Here is a 19,562-nt window from a genome sequence, read left to right as displayed (position 1 = left end):
TTGATGCACATGCGGGGGGAGAACCCAAAATTGCTACGCTGGTCCATCTCCTTGCAAGGTATGGACTTCACAGTCGAACACCGGCCTGGGGCCGACCACGCCAACGCGGATGGCCTGTCCCGGTTCTTCCGCCTCGACGAAGAGAGTCCCCAAGAGGATGGGTAACTCTCCCCGCCTTCAGCTGGGGGGGACGCATGTTGGACAGGCCACATGACGGGCCGCTCTCCCCCGGCTCGACCAGGCCCGAGCCCAGTCACGCAAGCACCACACACCACCATTGCACGTCCTACGTCCCCTCAGGGACCCCTGCCCTCGAACATGATAACCTCGTGGGTCCGATCCACTGCCGGCCCATGCGCCCAGCCCGGGCCGCCATCTTGGACACTTCGCCACGAGGCCGCCTGGCCCCTGATCGACCTCAACCCTGGGCCTAGCCCGGCCTCAGACATTCCGGCACCACCCTCCACCCAGGAGGTGAGCGGGCTACTTGGCAAGTCAATGGGAGAAAGAGGTGCCGATGGCTCTCCCCCGCCCAGTGCCGCTCGCCCATCGCCTCCCCGGGCGCTGGCTCCACCCCCCTGCTGGGTGTCTGGACTCCCTCATCCCGGACCCCCCGACCTCCAAGTGCGAGGGTCCGGACATCAAAGCACGTCAGCCCTATAACTGGGGCAGCTCCGGAGCAGGAAGGCAGTTGTATCTTGGAGTCGAGAGACGAAAGAAGAACTCATCCTGGACGGACTACTGGCGCTGCCGTAGCTCTGTCCTGTGCACCATCATCCTGCCTGTTGGCGCTGCCACAGCCGTCGTAACCTTCATCCTTCACCGTCGTCCGGATCTGCTGGCGAGGCCGCGGACCGTTGTAACCGTCATCTGCATCGGGACCTGCTTGGCTCCTCCACGGCCCGTCGACCATCCTTCATCCATCTCGGGACCTGCTTGGCTCCTCCACGGCCCGATCAGCAAACACGCCGAGCTCGAGGATTGAGAGCTATTGAACTCATTGGTAACTAAGACTGTCCCGCTACCCTTTTCCTCATCCAGAGATCAGAACCGAGGGGACCCCTGAGTCCAGACCTCCTTGTATTATATCACCGTAACCTAAGAATTGCATATAAAGTCTCGTTAACCTTCAATCTTGTGTGGTGTCCGTCTGTGGGGGGGAAGTTACTTATCTGTACAGTCGTTGGAGACGGCTCTCCCTGGAGACCTCTCCCCGTAATCTCGGCCGACCCTCCCGGTCCGTCTAACATATTGTAACTCAGATATTGGATTGCAGGCATGACCATGAATCTGGACGTTGACTCTATAAAGTAGCGCCCATTAAAGCTGGTTCTAGCTAGGGAGTCATTTTTAGATTTGATCTCAATACTTTAGTGCCATTTAAATGGCAACCATTGTGCAGGTGTTTTCCTTGAAACAACTCCTGGCATGCCAACAGCTGATCCAGGTCTTTGCTAAGTAAGTGCAGAACCCTTGTCATGCACTACTTAGTAAAAAAACTGTCAGAATTGCATGCACACTAAATCATTCCTCTGCCGACATTGCATGGCGGAAAAAGCTACTGCAAACACATTTGCACATGGACACATTGCAATAGCCTCGACATACCTCAGTCCCATGAGAGGACCTTGCTAGTAGAACTGAACATTCATTGACGCTCACTGGAGCACACTGGAGCCCAGCAGACAGATGAGGCTAGACAGAGGCACACCTGAATACCCCGAGAGCTCCCACTAATGTACTGATCCCCCCTCCCACTAGACTACACCAGCTTTAGAGAGACCCGCCTTCCACCTGACTGGCCTTCAGATTTCCACAGTTATAAATCCCATCCCTTAAGTATTTATGGTTAGGTCTGGCAGTGCCATGGGTCTCCAGTGAAGGCCTTGTCTGCCTTACTGAAGTACACAAATAATGATTGATGGACAGCTTGAATTAATCTCAGCAATCAGTAATTACCCCGGCCGCATCCCGGTCCATCGATATTTTGCACACCATGCCACCTCAGTTTTGGACCCAGCTATATGCAAATCACTCACGACCCTGCTCCAATAGGAACAGTGCAGCCTGAACTGCCAAGTCCGATCAATCAATTAATCAGGGCTTATTAAGCGCGGCTAGTCATCTGCGGATGTATCCAGGTGCTGAAGGCCTTACTGCATTGGGAGGGATCAGTTGAACAGCCATGTCTTGAGCCCTTTCCTAAATTCCAGATGGCAGGATGAGGTCTGTAGGTGAAGAGAGAGGTATTTACAGGACTTAGCAGCGATATAGGAGAAGCAGTGTCCTCCACTGTTGCTTCGGCGGATGCACAGGCTGTGAGAGAGGGAGAGGGAGGCAGAGCATAGGTGTCTGGAGGGTTGGTGGAAGTTCGTGCGGTGGATGACGTACGCTGGTCGTTAATTGTGAAAGGCTTTGTAGGTGTGGGTCAGCATCTTGGATTGACATCTCTTCTGAATGGGGAGCTAGTGGAGCTTCTTGAAGTGGGGTGTGATGTGGATCCATTTAGGGAGGCCGAGGATGAGTCTGGTGAGTTCTGTATGGTCTGTAGTCTCTTTAGGAGGGGGGTGGGGATTCCTACGTAGACAGGCTTGCCATAGTACAGCCGGCTGTTGACTAGGGCTTAAGTAAAGGTTGATCTGGTTATGACGGGGAGCCATTTGAAGATTTTCCAGAGCATACAAAAAGTGAGGAAGTAGGCAGATTAGACTACGTTGATCTGGCTTTTCGTGGTGAGTTTGCTGTCTAGGATAATGTGAAGGTTGCGGGCATGGTATGTCGGAGTGGGCGAGGGTCCTAGTTTGCGAGGCAACTAGCAGTCATTCCATGGGGAGTGTTGTTTTCCAAAGATCACCACTTCCGTTTTGTCCTAGTTGAGTTTCAGGCAGTTGCTTTTCATCCAATCAGCGACCCTCGTCATGCACCTGCAGAACTTGTGCTGGACGAGGGATCTGATAGCGAGAGGATGAGCTGGGTGTCTTCTGCATAGGATATGATGCTTAAACATTGGTTTCTGACAATGTTGACCAAAGGGGTCATGTAGGTGTTGTAAAGTGTGGGGCAATGGGGCGAGCCTTGAGAGACGCCAAAAATGATGTTCTTGGATTCCAAAGTGAACTGTGTTAGGCAGATTCTTTGGGTTCTTCCAGTGAAGAAAGAGGCGATCCATTTAAGGGCGTTTCCTTGGATTCAGATCTGAGGAAGCCTCTTGATAAGAGTGTGCTGGGATATGGTGAAGAACGCTGCTGATAGGTCGGAGGATCAGGGCCACCATTCTCACCTGGTCAAGGAGGGTTCTGATGTCATTGGTGGCAGAGATCATGGTGGTTTCAGTGCTGTGGTTGGTGGGGAATCCGGATTGGGAGGTGTCCAGGTGTTCTCCAGGTGTCCCATGAGTTGGCAGTTGATGGCTTTTTTGAGGACTTTGGCTAGAAGGGGGAGCAGAACGATGGGATAGGAGCTCTTGAGTTCACTGGGGTCTGCGGATGGCTTCTTGAGAAGGGGTTTAACTTTTCTGTGTTTCCAATCTTCAGGGAAGGTGGCCGTGGAGATGTATGTGTTGAAAATGTCTGTGAGCTTGTTGCTGATCTTCTTGCTCCAGAATTTAAAAATGTGGTGGAGACAAAAGTCCATGGGTGTTCCTGAGTGGATGAAGTTCATGATAGCAGTAGTGTTCTGTGTGGTGAGCTGCGCCCACATGATGAGTAGGTGGCATGAGTTTGTATCTGTGGAAGCTAGGATGCTGTTGGGGTAGGACGTTTTTGGAGATTGTGGAGATTTTGTCATGGAAGAAGTCCGCCAGGGTGTCGCAAAGTTCCTGAGAAGGGATGATGATATTTTCAGTGGCTGAGGGGTTGAAGATCTCTCCGATGATGTTGAAGATTTCTTTGCTGTGGCTAGAACTGGTTTCGATGTGGTAGCTAGGGTTCTCCTTTTCGTCTTCTTTAGGAGTTGGTGATATTGGTTGAGGGATGTCTTGAAGGTGGCTCGGTCTGTGGGCTCCCTGCTGGTGCACCATTTACTTTTTTTTGTGTTTAATAAGCTTTATTGAGACAAAAGTCAATACAATATAACATAGGCCTAAAGCATAATAATATAAAGGATAACAGGTAAGCGAAATATAGTAGGCAGCAAATCATAGTAGAAAGCTATTTACATTTTAGGAATATTATGGGAAAAATAAGAGGAGGGGGAGGGGAAGAAAGATGGGAAAGAAGGGGTAGAACAAATATTTTACAAACCATAATTAAGAAGTAATATGATAATATGCTCCAAAAAACAATAAAATATGGTAAACAAGTAAACTGTTGAAATAAAAATTGCCAGAATTAGAGAGAAGAAGGAAAGAGTAAAGAGGGGGTTGGAAGTTTTCAGAACGATGATGAGAAACAGCATTGATTGAAACTTTGTTTAAATGAATAGTTAATGGCAACCAAAAAACATCTCTATTATCATGTGGATTACATTGGGAGGCATAAGCAACATCTAACCTATGATATTGACATACAGTATTCCACCATGACTTAGTTGAGAGTTTTGACAAACATTCTTTAGGAGTTGGTGATATTTTATTGAGGGATGTCTTGAAGGTTGCTCGGTCTGTGGGCTCCCTGCTGGTGCACCATTTACTTTAAAGTCACTTGCAGTTGTGTGTCGTGGTTCTGGGTTTCACAGTTTACCAACTGGCCTGTTAGGTGGATCTCTTGAGTTTGGTGTGCTTGACGGGGGTGACTCTGTCAGCGCAGTCGGTTATCCAGGCAGATACGTTTTTGACAACCTGTTCTAGGTTGATTGCGGTGTCAGGTTTGGAATGTTGAGGGCGTCAGTTCACTGGCTCTCAGAGAATTTGTTCCAGCTGATCCCCCCCTTTACCAGAAAAACAAGCAATCCAAGAAAGGTTTTGCCCTTGTTATGGGCTCATCAGCCGGGTATAGCTTGAGTATGTTTAGCCATCCATTTCTCCAAAAGCCAATGTCCAACAAGACCAAACCGAATGCATTTGTAAATAGGGGTTAGAATCTGTTAGAATATTTCTGCCAGCGAGATCATTTTTAGGTGACCCTGATTATCACACTGCTCTGTCATCATTCCTCTTCAAGCTTTAGTTGCTTACTTATCAACGAATGTTGTGCACAGTGTATGCAGTGGCACTGACGATCAGTGCAAAGGTTTATTGGAATATACTTGAGGGGTGTAATATAGGCCTCTATTGGACATGATATATACTGTAAGAGGGAAAGAGCTTCAATACTCACATGTAGCCTTGCCATTAATCAACAGGAAACTTTAAGAGTGGTGACCAGTCTACTTCCCAGAGCATGGGATTTCAAGTTACAAGGAAGCAACATATTCTTCTACACCTAAGACCCTTTCTGCTACAATAGTGAAATGAAAAGCCCACAACAGCATTGAGGTCATATATGCCCATTACGTCTAATATACGGCACTCAACCATGCCCATCTTGGCCTATTATCACAGTTGACTCCTGAATTCTGGGGCTAGTGCGAATTTTTTTTTTGCAGGCTGTTTCGGTTTCCAGTCTCGCCCTGAAGAGCAGAGGCAGAAGTTCACAATCAAATCATGTGTACACTATGTCTGCTGAGACTAATATAGCCTTAGAGAGGCCCTCTCCAGTGTTCCATGCCGAAGACTACGGCAGGCTCTAAGGCCATTAGAACATTCCGCTTCAGAGGGCAGAATGTTCTAATTTGTAAAACAAAGGCTTCACAGAGCCTGAGGGGATTGAAATCCCCTCTGGCTCTGTGAGGCCTTTTGTTCACAGCAAAAGCTGTGAAAAAACATTGGAATTTTGGAACTCTGTGCTTCTACCGGCCATATGAAGTCCGGAGCACTCCATTGTTTTCAATGGAGCGCTCGACAGTCCAATGTTCTATTAAGCATTCCAAAACAAGCAACTCTTGCTGAATCATATTCTATTAGTGTGATTTTGTTCTTTATTGTATGATGTTTTCTTAATACTACTGTGTTATAAATGTGTACATTTTGTATATTCCTCAATAAAAAAAGATGATTGGTAGCCAGTCCTGCTGAGATATGTCTGTCTTTCCAACAGGAAACTGCGTGGAGTTGTACGAGTTCAAATTTGCCCATGATGACCTGAACTGCCACTGTCCACTGCCATGCAAGTGAGTGACGCTCAACCCAACTCTTGAGCAGTTATGCATGTTGATACCGCACCTCGGGCTCTGGTTCCTGCTCACAACTGGGATTCCCACTCTTTTCAACACGGGTGCCCTTCATTACCATCCAGGCCTCCATAGTAGTAATGAGGGAATAGTCAGTGACGGTTCAGCCCTTGCACAAAGCCAATGCGTCTCAGCCTTCTTTTTGGTAGGAAGACCCATTGTGGATGCAGCCTTATGTAGTTTGGTGATTGGCCATGTATATCTATCTCATTGTATTTCTGTAAAATTATTAACACCGCACACATGGTGATGGATGGAATGCTTAGGTTCATCTCAGCCATTGATATTTACTCTGAAACTGTTTTCTTTTGTATGTTGTAAGTGGCATATGATGGTTCCTTATGTGTTTTAATGTTTTACACATTATTTTGTTGCAATTTTAAACTGTGAAGGGATCAGTGGCTGTGCTTCTTCTGAGCTCTTTGTGCCACATTCAACTTCTGGCTCACCTCTAGCCTGGACCTGCCATGGAATATTATAGCTCCCTGAGCCAACCTATAAGTGGGTAGTCTATAGGTACTGACAATATAGCACACTCAGGCCCAGATGTACAAACATCTGCTCGCAACATACTGGTTGCAAATTGCAACCAGTATTATAGGGACCAGTACAAATTCTTTAAGAACCAATATATGCACTGGTAGGTCGATTCTTAAAAGCCTGAATCATAGTGGGTCACAATTGGATCCCATGAATATTAATGAGGTGGGTTGAAAATTACGACTCACTGCGATTGTAGGCCACCACAGGGATGGTGGCCTGGTGGAGTCAGTAGGCAAGCAAGTATGTAATTGCTTTTAAATAAAGCAAACTTTTTTTAACACAGCCCATTTTCCTTAAAGGACAAGGTGATGTGTTTAAGAAGAAAGACCACTGCCACCCCTTCCATGCTCATGACGAGCTCAGCTCGTCATGCAGTACAGTGCTCCCGTGCCTCGTCATGACCACACACGTTTTTATTGCTGCCCAGCACAGCAGAGGAATCTCTCAACCAGTGATGTGGTTAACACACCTTTTTTTAATTCATAAATGGAAAGGGGTCCCATGGGGACCACTTCCCTTTTGTCAATGGGTTACCGGCACCATCTCTTTTAAGGTCTCAGTATCTTTTTGATGTTTTGCAACCAGATTTTGGTCATAAAACATTGATATGTAGCATATCATTTTGGTATTTGGATGGCATGCTGCATTCAGGTAAATAAACAGTATCAATTCCCAATCCTATTTTAGTAGTTTAAAAAACGTTTTTGACTCGTAAATGGGATTAGTACATCTGAAAAAGCTTTTTTACAGTCACAAATACAAAATCTGAGCATCTGCAGCTCTAAAATGCTTAGTACATCGGACTCTTACAGTCTTGTTACCAAGAAAAAGTTGGAGTTAAACTGTAGTTTTCTAGAAGTACAGCACAAAGATTTCTGTCCACTAGACTTATTCTTCGAGATACAAAGAACAAAGATTTTCTCATGCACTCAGGAAAACCACAGTTTTTCATGGCTGAGTGCAAACTGCCTCTGATGGTGTTTTCATAGAAACACTATGAATGTGTGACAGAGGGTTGAATCCTGACTGGTAGTCAGTGACTTTTTTTCTCTAGTTTTGACAGAGGGTTGATTCCTGACTGGTAGTCAGTGAGTTGGCTTTTTTCTCAAGGTTTGACAGAGGGTTGAATCCTGACTGGTAGTCAGTGAGTTGGCTTTTTTCTCAAGGTTCAACAGAGGGTTGAACACTGACTGGTAGTCAGTGACTTGCCTTTTTCTCTAGGTTTGACAGAGGGTTGATCATTGACTGGTAGTCAGTGAGTTGGCTTTTTATCTCAGGTTTTGACAGAGGATAGATGCCTGACTGGTACTCAGTGAGTTGACTGTTCTCAAGGTTTATCAGAGGGTTGTACACTGACTGGGAGTCAGTGAGTTGGCTTTTGTCCTCAAGGTTTGAGCAGTATTGGGTGTGCCTTAACAGATGGGCCACAATGTAAACAAGGAAAGTGGGCCCTCATCCTCTGGTTATGTAGTAGAAACCAGTTATTGTATGATGCAATGGGCCCTGATGCTTCCCATCTTTTAACTCCAAGTAATAAGTCTGGAAAGGGTACCTCTGCACAGGGGTACATTCAGGTTCCTACTAAATAAAAACATGATTTTAAATAACAATGTAAAAACTGCACAGTGTGTTGGTCCAAAGAGGATCTGGCCTATGGGCAGCTGAAGAGATAGGCTGATAGACTGAATTTAGTGGGGCATACCCAGGCAATTGCTTAGTGAGGTAAGGTTGTGTAGCCCTGATAACATTTTATTAGAATAATACTTTGAATGAGCTGAAACCCAGAGGTTATTAGACAAGCTGTTGACTATTGTATTGTATTGTATTGTACTGTAATTGCATTTATATAGCGCTTACTACCCCTGACGAGGCATCAAAGTGCTTTTTTGGTGAGTAGCACCCTACTCCAGAACCCATAAGGGATTAGTGGTGAATTAGTATAGTGAAAATATGAAAGTAATTTGAGTGGTGGATATGTTAGTCAGTTATTTGGATTGAGAAGGATAGTGGAGGGATAGAAGAGGGAAAAAGGTTTGTATTTATATATCACACCTCCAACACAGCTTTAAAAATGACTCATTAAGCAGTGTGTCTCTTTTGCTTTCTCCACCTACCGCTCTCCAGAAGACATTCCTTGCCCAGTCCCACCCTCCAGATTGTTTAGAGTGGGTGTCATAGTAGTATTACCGCTGTTCTGTTTATTAATGCCTTCTTGCTGAAACTGTATTTGGGTATTGTATTGTATTGTATTTAAATTTGTAAGGCGCGCAGCTACCCACAGGGGGTCTCCCGGCGCCAAAGAGGCAGTGATTACGCATTGCAGGTGTTATTGAGAAAAGAGCCAGGTTTTAAGGTCTCTGCGGAATTTCAACAAAGATGGTTCAAGTTTCAATGTAGCCGGAAGGGAGTTCCATAGCCTGGGGCGGCACAGGAGCAAGGGCGTCCGCCCATTCTCGTTAGTTTGAAGCGTGGTATTCGAAAATTACGTGACCTGCTGATCTAAGATGACGGGATGGAGAATATTGTTGAACAAGGGCCTGGAGGTAAACTGGGGCTGACCCTTGCTTGATTTTGTGCATGAAGCAGAGGGCCTTGAATTTGACACGATTGGCAATGCAGAGCCAATGAAGGTCTCTAAGTGCAGGGGAGATAGGGGATCTCCATGGGACCTTACAGAGGAGGCGAGCAGCTGAATTTTGAACTAGCTGAAGCCTTCTCTGAAGCTCCAAAGTGGCTCCGAGATAAAGTACATTGCCGTAGTCCAGGCGGGAGGCGATTAAAGCCTGGACCACCGAGCGCCTAGACCCTACTGGTAGCATCCATAATATTTTTCGAAGCCAGCCCAAGATGGAAAAACACGTGGCTGCCACCTTAACCACTTGGTGTCGCGTAGAGAGCGAGTCATGCAGGACAAAACCAAGGTTGTGAACCTGGGTCACTGGAAGGGGTGGTGGGCCCATTTCTGGAGGCCAGTGCACAGGGCTCCAGAGGTGCTTCTGCTTGCCCAGGATGAGCACCTCCGTCTTATCTCCATTCAGCTTCAGGAGATTCGCCTGCATCCATTCGGCCACTCGGCTAAGTCCAAGTTTAAGAGCGGATGGGGCGTTTGCTGCGGCTGAAGAGAGGGAGAAAAGGATCTGGGTATCATCTGCGTATGAGTAGAAGGATAGACCGGCGTCTTCCACGATGGTAGCCAGGGGTCTCACGTAGATATTAAAGAGCATAGGGCTCAGTGAAGACCCCTGCGGGACGCCATACGCAGATGAACGGACCGAGGAGGAGGAACCGGAAGAGACAACCTGAAAAGTACGATTATTCAAAAACGAGACCAGCCAGGCAAGGGCAGGACCGGTCACTCCAACCATTCTTAGAGCTGGCATGAGGATAGGGTGTGAGACAGTGTCGAATGCGGCGCTTAAGTCTAAAAGAATAAGCGCCGCAGTCTCACCATGGTCGAGACGAGTGCGTAGGTTCTCAGGTAAGCAGTTTGGAATAGAATCTCTTTAAGAGGAAGAAAATAAACTAGTGTTCCTGGAACCTTTATGTCCTAAGGCAGAAGGTGAGGAAACCCCCAAACGAAACAAGCATTGGAAATGCAATAGGTCTCGCACCATTAGAGTTAGTGCTTTTAGAATTGTTTATGGTTTTTTTTGTAAATGTTTAGCATTTTTGTTTCCTGTAGCCAATGCTAAAGTATTACAAATAAAAAAAGCCATAAACATTTCTAAAAGCTCTAACTGAAATGGTCTGAGAACTATTGCACTGTGTGAGGGTGAGGGTGAGTGAGGGTGAGGGTGAGTGAGGGTGAGTGAGGGTGAGGGTGAGTGAGGGTGAGTGAGGGTGAGGGGTTGAGGGTGAGTGAGAGTGAGGGTGAGTGAGGGTGAGTGAGGGTGAGTGAGGGTGAGTGAGGGAACATTCTTGGCGCTATAGCTAGCTAATTTTTTATTCCCAGATTGCAGCCAGCGTCCACTAAGGAATTCAAATTTAAGTCACAGCCAAGGTCATGAGAAAATATGCGAACATATCATCAGGAGGATGGATAGTGTGCAAAGTACAGATATGTCCGTGCAGCCCTTCGAGAGGCTTGATGGAAATATCAGGAAGCAGCCTGGTGAGGTAGGGTTACGTACTCATGAGAGCATAGGGTCAAAGGAGACAGGGAACCAAGTGCAAGGAGCCAGGGTGCGGGGTGGGGTGGGGGGGGGGCAGACCTCACCGTGGGAAAAGTGTGTCCCAGGGGAGAGTGACAGAGGCATGGCTCAGCAGTGTTAAAATATTATCAGGGTCTTACTGTGGGAAGTAGGAACAAGGCGCAACTCCAATGCAGCGGCAGAGACGTAAACGGATTCTAAAATAAAGGGTATAGGCTAGGTAAGTCAAAATAGTTAAACAATCGCCTGAATGAGAAATAGAACATGACAGGTATATAGCAGGCGTTACCTGTATTAAAAATATTCTGAGGTGGAAGGTGCGTCTGGGCACGGGCCGCACGGGATGCCGACAGCAGCCAGGAACGGCCAGAGGCGAAAACAAGGGTGAGTTGTGGCAAGCGAGCTGGGACGGAAACAGGTCACGTTGGCAGTAACGGAAACGGCATTTCCACGGGAGTCACACGCAGTCTGAGGTGGGGCCGAGAAACAGTTTCCGTGGAACGGCCTGTCGGGAGCCAAGCTACTTCCGGTATGTCAATAACGTATAGTGAGCACACCGACGATCGAGCTCAGGCAACAGCGGCCACCATGTTGAAATACGTCAAAGGAAAAGATGGCGCCCTCCGAGAGACCTCTGTAAAGGTTGAAAAGTGCTGCCATGTTGAGATGATGCTATGTACCTGGAGTAATGCCCTTAGCACGAGGTGTCAGACACTTCACCACAGAAAGGCAACAACGCAAAAGAAGTAAAAAGTAAAATAATGAAATAACGTACAAAAATAAAATAAAAGGTTATGCATAGGGTGGCAAAGAAGGCTCATAACGAGTGATGAGATAACTTGAATTAAATCCAGCTACCGAGGAGAAGGGAACACAAGAGTCTTGGACAAAGGTCAAAGAAAGCATAGGGTCCTCACCCAAAGGTATACTGAGAAGAAGGGTGCAGCCATGTCTGGACAAAGTTTAAAAAAGTATAGAGTGCTCACCAGATGGGCAGGGGAGGGGGCGGAGCGGGGAGAGGGAACAGACGAAGGGAAGACAGATAAGGGGAGGGGGGAGGAGAAATGCGACACGGCGGGCAGGGGAGGGGGCGAGGGGGGAGGAGAAGTGCGGATGAGGGAACTGATGTGCACGCGCTTTTAAGCTCAATGCGCATGCGCATTGAGCTTAAAAGTCACGGGCACTGCAAGGAATCGCCACGATTCCTTGCAAGTTGGGCAAAGAGTGGATAAGCCCCCATAGTCTCGCTTGCTCGATGCGCATGCGCATCGACAGGCGAGACCTAAAAAGGAATTCCGAGCATAATGAATGCAGAGGCAGTGCAAGTTACAGGAGGAGGAATTGGGGTTTTGGGAAACACATAATCCGGAGCAGAGGTTGTTCTTGGAAGGAGGGGGGAGGATTCCTCGACAGCATATTTAATACAGAGCAGGTTCAAAATTAGGAATGCATGTTCTAGAAACCAGTACCTGGAGACAGCGGAGTCCCTAAAATGAATTTTACGGTGGGCACACATTGGGCCACAGATAAAAGTGCCTGGGCCCCCTATAAAGGCCATATAAATTACACAGTAGGAGGTCAGGCTTTCCATGGGAAGGACATTTTTTGTTAAGCAAATAACTCTGCCATCGTTTTATGGAGCTGCATGTTTCCCAAAAAAGTGTATCGACCTCCGTTCCTTCCTGGAAAGGGTTGCAATGATACGTCAACTGGGGCCAAGGAAGGAAAAGGAGTTGATGGGTACTAAATTCTTCCATGTTAATTTCCATAGGAAATTGTAATGTTCGAAACCGAAAAATGTGCTAAACAGAATTGCACCACATTTTTTTAAAAGTTAGAAATGTATGCAAAAGGCGTGCTTTTTGTGATGTGGTGTGAATTTAGAAAAGTTTGCATTTAAATAGGTGCCTGGGTTGGACTTGAAGTGGTTAAAAAGTTAGGCACAAATAGATGGTTGGTGCTGCGGGAGTCTCACGGGACTCCTGCAGCACCATACATTTTAAAAAAGCGCTTTCTAATTAGCCTAACAGCTTTTTCACCCATTAGCCAATTAATTCTGAGTGATCTGATTGGCTGACTGCAACCCAGAGGAAAATGTTGCAGCCGTCATGATAGCACTCAGGGTTTCGCTCCTCGTGACCTGGAAATGTGATAAAATAGGTTATGAGGATGCAGGGTAGGGATAGGGATACCCTAACCTCCAGCCAGTCGTGGGGGTTTTATCATGTGGGTACAGTGGTACTCCCAAAGGACACAGCCGGTCCACCCGTGAAGTATCATGGTACTCCCACAGGAGTCGCCGTTCAAGCTTTACCCCCATGGTACCACAGTATTGTGCAAGCTTCACCACGGAAGCTTGCATGGTACGGTGGTACCATGCAGATGAAGCTTGAGCAGTGGGTACCACAGAAGTACTGCAGTACCTCAAAAATATTTTTCAAAATACTAAAACGAATGTGTGTTGGGTGTCCATGGAGAGATGGGAGACAGCAGAGGGTTGGCTGCCTGCAGTGGGTCGGGGACCAACGCAGGCAAACAAAATTCTACAGCACGCAGCCCGATGAAGCAAGCCCTGTGGCCAACCCCTGCTGCACAGGGTTGAAGATCACCCACATCTGGGGGTTGACTGTCCATGGGGTACTGGGTGCAGGGCCTGGCCTATGGCCAACCCCTGCTGGCTATGTACAGCAGGGGTTGTCTATAGGCCAGGCCCTGCACCCAGTACCCCATGGACCTAGGGTTGGCTGTGCCGGTAGTGGTTGGCAGCTGGTGGCAGAGTTGTCCGCACAGCCAGACCCTCTTTACCAACCGCCCGCTGCGTAGGGTCAAAGGTCGTTTGCAGTGGGTAAAAGGTCATTTGCAGTGGGTCAATTGGCTGAATATGATCAAAAACGCCCAAAAAGCACTGGAAAAATAAAAGTTAATTTGAAATATAGTTATGAATGTTAATAAGATCTTCCCTTATGTTAAATAAAGCAGAGGAATTAACAGTAAAATCCAAAGTGACATTATAAAATATTCAAAGTTGTTAAAGTGCCCTCAGACACCTACGGTATTTTAAAAACGTATTATTCTCTAGCCTCTCCAAATGCTGGTAATATCAGGCTGAGGCCAAAACAGAAGAGGGTTACAATCAGGGGCATGGTGAACCCCCTGCTTTAACAGCTACAGCAGGGGGTGGAGTTCTTAATGGGCCTCTTCTGTCTGAAACTCAGACAAAAGCTCCTCATTAACCCTAATATAAGATGGGTTGATGGAAAAGGGAAAGTAGGATTCAAAGTTAAGAGGAGGGTTGGGTGAAAGTGTGGGTGGTGAAAGGGTTAGATGGGTGAAAGATTGCAGGGGTGGGTGTAAGGGTGGGTGAAAGGGTGGATGGATGGAATGATGTGTGGGTTGAAATGATAGGTGAATGGGTGCTTGGGTGAAGGGATGCGTGGGTGGGTGTAAGTATCGGTGAAAGGATGCATGGGTGAGGGAAAGGGTGGATGGGTGAAAAGACGTGTGGGTAGGTGAAAGGATGTGGGTAAAAGTATGTGTGGGTGAAAGGATGGCTCAATGGGTAACAGGATGAGGGAATGGGTGAAAGGTTGGATGAGTGAACATGTGTGAGTAGGTGAAAAGATGGGTGAAAGAATAGGTGAAAGAGTGGATGGCCAAAAGGATGGGTGGATGTTAGAGTTGGTGAAAGGATGTGTGGGTGCTGACAGGATGGGCACAAAGGTGTATGGATGAAAGGATGTGTGGGTAGGTGGAAGGGAGGATGGTTGAAAGGATAGATAGATGGGTGAAAGGATGCATTGGTGGATAAAAGGATGGGTGAAAGGGAGGATGTGTGGGTTGAAAGGATGGGTGAAGGCTGATAGGGGAATGGGTGGTTGGGTGAGTAAAAGGGTGGATGGGTGAAAGCAGGGCTCGAGTCGGGGTACCATGCGGGTGGACGGCGTCCGCCGACTTATTTTACCGGTTTTTTACCGGGTGGACGCCGTCCCCCCTGCCTCACTGTTCTTTCCTGGAAGAAGAGATGGATGCCTGAGGCTCCAGAGCTCTTCCGGTACAACCCGTGAGATGGAGAGACACCAACAAATGCGACCATGCCACAGTTGGTGAGATCCCGACCTGTAAATATACAAGAGTTACAAGGATGCGCGTGCTAATTGTGGTTTAAAAGCCTCAGCAATTTTGAACCCATAGGATAGAGCAGAGAGGTGCCTGTCACTGTTGAAATGCATGAAGCTAAGAAGTCACAAAGGGCAGCCGGGCTGGCTCAGTGTGACAGAGGGTCAAAGTGAAGGACTCCCTGTAATGAGAGAGGACTACCTTTCGTGACGTCACTTCCTGTCGTGACATCACTTCCAGTGACCACCTAACTTGGAGCGTCCCCCCACTTCTTTTTTTAGGACTTGTTCCCTGGGTGAAAGGATGCTTGGGTGAAATGGTGGATGGATAAAAGGATGTGAGGCTGTGAGAAAGGATACTTGGGTGGGTAAAAGGATGGGCCAGTGGATGAAAGGATGGGCCAGTGGGTGAAAGGATAGGTAAAATGATAACTGAATGAAAAAAATGTGTGGGTAGAAGAAAAGTTAGGTGAAAGAGTGGATGGCTGAAAGGATTGGTCCGTGTTAGAGTGGGTGGTTACAGGAAGGGTGAAAAGGTGGATGGGTGAACGGATGTGAGGGTGGGTGAAAGGATCTATGGATGAACGAGTGAAATGATGTGTGGGTGGGTGAATGGGTAGAAGGTTGGATGGGGGGATGGATTAATGGAGAAAGACTGAATAATGGATGAAAGAAGAATCTAAGAACAAGTGGTGGATATCGGTGAGTCTATGGAAGGGTGAAAGGATGCATGAATAGATGCTTGGATGGAAGAGAGGAGATGGAACTCTTCAGGGGAGGTTCTTGGCTCACTTCCTTTACTTGCTTGCTGCCATCACCGCTTAGCTCATAGTGGGGGTATTTGAATGTTCTGCCTGCTCACATGGTTCTAATTTTCGATACTCCTCGGGAAAAGCAACGTCCTGTTCCCTCCTGCAGCAGCAATCAGAGCAATCAGGCTGTTTACATTGGAGGAGGTAAGCATAGAGCACAGAGCGGCCTTTCTGAGCGCCTCCTCTTCCCATTCCGCGGCACGAGCCAGGCACATCACGTGAGCGTCACCGCTGCATCACGTGGATGATTGAATCATGTTCCTCCTGAGGTTGGAAAGTGAGAAAAACAGATTCATCACATATTTTTAGGCACCTCAGCAGACTACACGAGGCCGCAAAACCTTCATTCCAAATAATATCACGTGGCTGAAACTGTTGCCGAAAAGTATGCCTTTTCTGTTTCAGATGAGGACATTCTGCTGTGTCTGACGCGTAGACAGAATGCTAGGCAGACCGACCTTGTTTGTTCCCAACATACCTCATGGGTTCAATAAGGTTATGGTCTTATGAAGCTGTTTATACACCAGTTTAATGAACTTCATTGAAAGGAGACTCGAGAGATACACGTATTTACCGAGAACTTAGCAGGCCTCACGCATCACAGGCAAAGCAGCGCCTTTAGAAAGGCTGAGCGAGCTGGGGAGGAGTCAGACAAAGCCTATTGGCAAAGTCCCCAATTTTTCAACTCACCCTTTGTCTGTCCCAGGAACTAGGCCACTATAAATTTGAAGAATCGTAGCCATTTGCGATTTTGCAGACCCCGCAAATAATCCAAATAGATTGCTGTAGTTACAGGAGGTGTCAGAACAGGCATCTAATAGTTCACGCCAAATTTTGTTCACGCCGGTGGGATCTTGCCAAATTACGCTATCAAGCCACGTCATACAATTTAGGTCGCGTTTGGGTAAAAATCCTATTGTAGTAACATGGGAAGAAAGCAAACACCCTGAACTATGAGTGGCTGTATTCACATCACAAGCATTTTTTTAGTGTGAAATGCATCCTCGCATCCCAAGTAGCGCAGGCAGGAATTTTGAGTATTAATGTGGAATTTCACAAATGGATTTGGGTATATCACTTAATTTGCCTGAAATCTGTGCACACAACCTAATTCAGAGGCTACTGCCATTATGGCAGCAGACACTGATTTAATACATAGAATGCCTCAGCAGTCATATATTGATTGAGCTGTTCTTGGGGGTTCAGGGACATGGTAAGCAAATTCCAGAGTGTGTGGTCTTAGCTGGAGAAACGGGGCACACACTAACACACACAGACAATTCACTAACTCTGACGATGATTCATGGCCTTGTGTTTATGGCCTTGTATGGATAGTAGGGTGCTATATGTAATGATGCCCATATACACAGACAGTTTCTTAGATGTGCTATCATAGGTTTCTGACAGTTGATGAGGATTACCCTCTAGTAATTCAAAAATATGTGAACCCCTACCATTCAAAATACGTTGAGGGCTCCTAAAATCCCACTCAGACATTCCATCTTATAATATAAACATGTCTTTAACATTGTAGGCAACACAGTTGCTCACATTATGCCCCTAATGGAGAAGGGTGCTCTGGGCCGGTTGTTTGGAGCAGGAGCGGCTCGTGCAGGTAAGAGCGGTGGAGTGCAGTTGGGAGGGAGTCGACAGGCAATCATGAGGGAAAATGAAATTTAAAAAAAGAAAACCACTTGCATTGTGCTCGCCGCATAGCCGAGCCGTCGATGCTGCAAGCGCTAGGTAAATGGTTTTATTTTTTAAACTTTTTATTGGATTTTAACACCAACCAAAGACCGGTACATACAATATAAAATCGCTGTAAGAAGTACCGCTTCCAGAACATACATGCATTATCATAGCGTTGTTCACCCCGTGGTGGGATGAGGCCCAAACAGAGCAATACTCATTATACATTTCACCAGGCAGTAATACGAGACCAAGGTATACATAAAATACAAATAGGTCACAACAGAAAGCGGTGGATGGAGAGATCAAGAGCGCCACCCTCAAGGGGGAGAAGCCAGTACCTCCGCTGTCAACTGGGCCATCAGTGTTCGCCTTTCTCGGCGGAGTTCCACCCTCGGGGAGATGCAGATGTCCCCTCTGTATCTATTACATTTCCCCCACTTCTGGTCCCATTTCTTGGGGCAACCTCGTCCTTTGAATACTGACTTTTTAGCCACCATGGTGGTATCCATGTCCCTGGCCCAGTCGACCAGGCGCGGGACCGTCGCCACCCCCCAGTGTCGTGCAATATTCCGCTTCGTTATAATGAAACCCATGTCTGTTCAACCTGTGTGAGATCAGACGCCCCCCAAATATTGAGTAAGCATAGTTGAGGAGATAACTCCAGGGATTTGCCGCCCGCCCTCTCAAGTCGACTAGCAATTGTCACCCAGTAGTCCTAAATGTGTGGGAAATCCCATAAGATGTGAAAAAAGTACCATCCTGATTACAATGCCGGAGACAGAGTGGATCGGGTGCCTGCCTAGCCTGAACAGGAGTTTGGCATCAAAATATGCTTGGTGGAGGATCTTAAGTTGGAGAAGTCGCATGCGCATGGGAATGGCTATTTCTCGGAGTGAAGCTAGAGCGTCCCGCCACATGTCATCCTCCATCTCTCCCAAATCTCTCTCCCACCCCTGTCCCAATTTCAGCATCGGGTCAGGGCGGTTGTTGACCAGCTTTTTGTAGGTGAGCGAAATGGCCTTATGGTCCATGGGATCTTACAACAGGCGGTCCTCCAAAGGGGACGAGTCGGGGAGAGGACAATCCCTGGGCAGGGCGGAGGACACCGCGTGATGGATTTGCAAGTACCTGAACGTCTCTGATGAAGCCAGTTAATATTTAGCTTGGAGCTCCGGAAACGATGCTAGCCATCCCTTAACCCAGATATTTCTAACCATGGAGATTCGGATTAAATCCCACTTGTCAAACCCTGGACAAGCGCTGAGATGACCTAGAATATTGAGCTCCCATAGGGGGTCGTCTTTGTCAGGCGCCCGTGCCGTCCTAATTTTCTGGTAACTTCATGTCAGATCTCGACCATGCGCGCCGTGGGACCTGTCAAGTTAAGCTTACAGGGGTTGGCGTAGAGTGCTCTGTGGTAACCGCCCGTCCCAGGAGCCAATGATCCATACCGAAAGTAGGCTCATCGCGAGGTTCAAACACCCAGTGGTTGACTACAGTCAACTGGGACGCCTGGTAGTACAACCTGAGATCTGGTAAACCGATGCCCCCATCATACCAACCCATGGTGAGCTTGCTCATTGCGATGCGTGGCTTACGGCCCTCCCATAGCAGTCCTCGTAATACACCGTTGATTTGGGAAAAATAAGAATCTGGTATCGGGATAGGGGTATTCTGTTGGGCATAGAGAAAGCGTGGGAGCGCTAACATTTTGAACAGGGACGCACATTTTTCTTTTTTTTTTAATTGAAGTTTTCCTCGTCGTCGGCTGTGGACTCCCTCCCCACCCTGCCTCACCACTCTAACCTGCACGGGTTATTCCTGGTGTGGAGACTAACATATTTGCTAACTTCTTGCTTGCTTTGGGAGCATTGCATACTTGTCTGGCAGATAGCATCCACATGATCAGGAAACTTCAACGTTGGTGATATTGTGGCACATGTAGCATGACTACTTGAGAGCCAGCTATCCTATTCTTTAGTGCATAGCTGGTGTGAATATATGGGCTCTTGAGTTGAGTCCAAGGTACATTTCAGATTCCA

At 47.3% G+C, this 19,562-nt stretch overlaps 1 protein-coding gene across 1 annotated transcript in view; it reads left to right on the top strand.

The window, feature by feature from the left end:
• Positions 1 to 19,562, top strand: part of LOC147710467 (acid-sensing ion channel 1A-like) — a 191,626-nt gene that overhangs the window by 93,707 nt on the left and 78,357 nt on the right. The window contains exon 7 of the mRNA XM_086919357.1: positions 6,075 to 6,147. Coding sequence (XP_086775483.1) covers positions 6,075 to 6,147 — 73 coding nt within the window. The remainder of the gene's footprint in view (positions 1 to 6,074; positions 6,148 to 19,562) is intronic.

The sequence above is a fragment of the Lissotriton vulgaris genome, chromosome 5 (genome assembly GCF_964263255.1).
Source record: "Lissotriton vulgaris chromosome 5, aLisVul1.2, whole genome shotgun sequence".
Classification (NCBI taxonomy): domain Eukaryota; kingdom Metazoa; phylum Chordata; class Amphibia; order Caudata; family Salamandridae; genus Lissotriton; species Lissotriton vulgaris.
The sequence above is the reverse complement of the archived record's forward strand: the minus strand, read 5'-3'. Positions and strand labels throughout refer to the sequence as shown.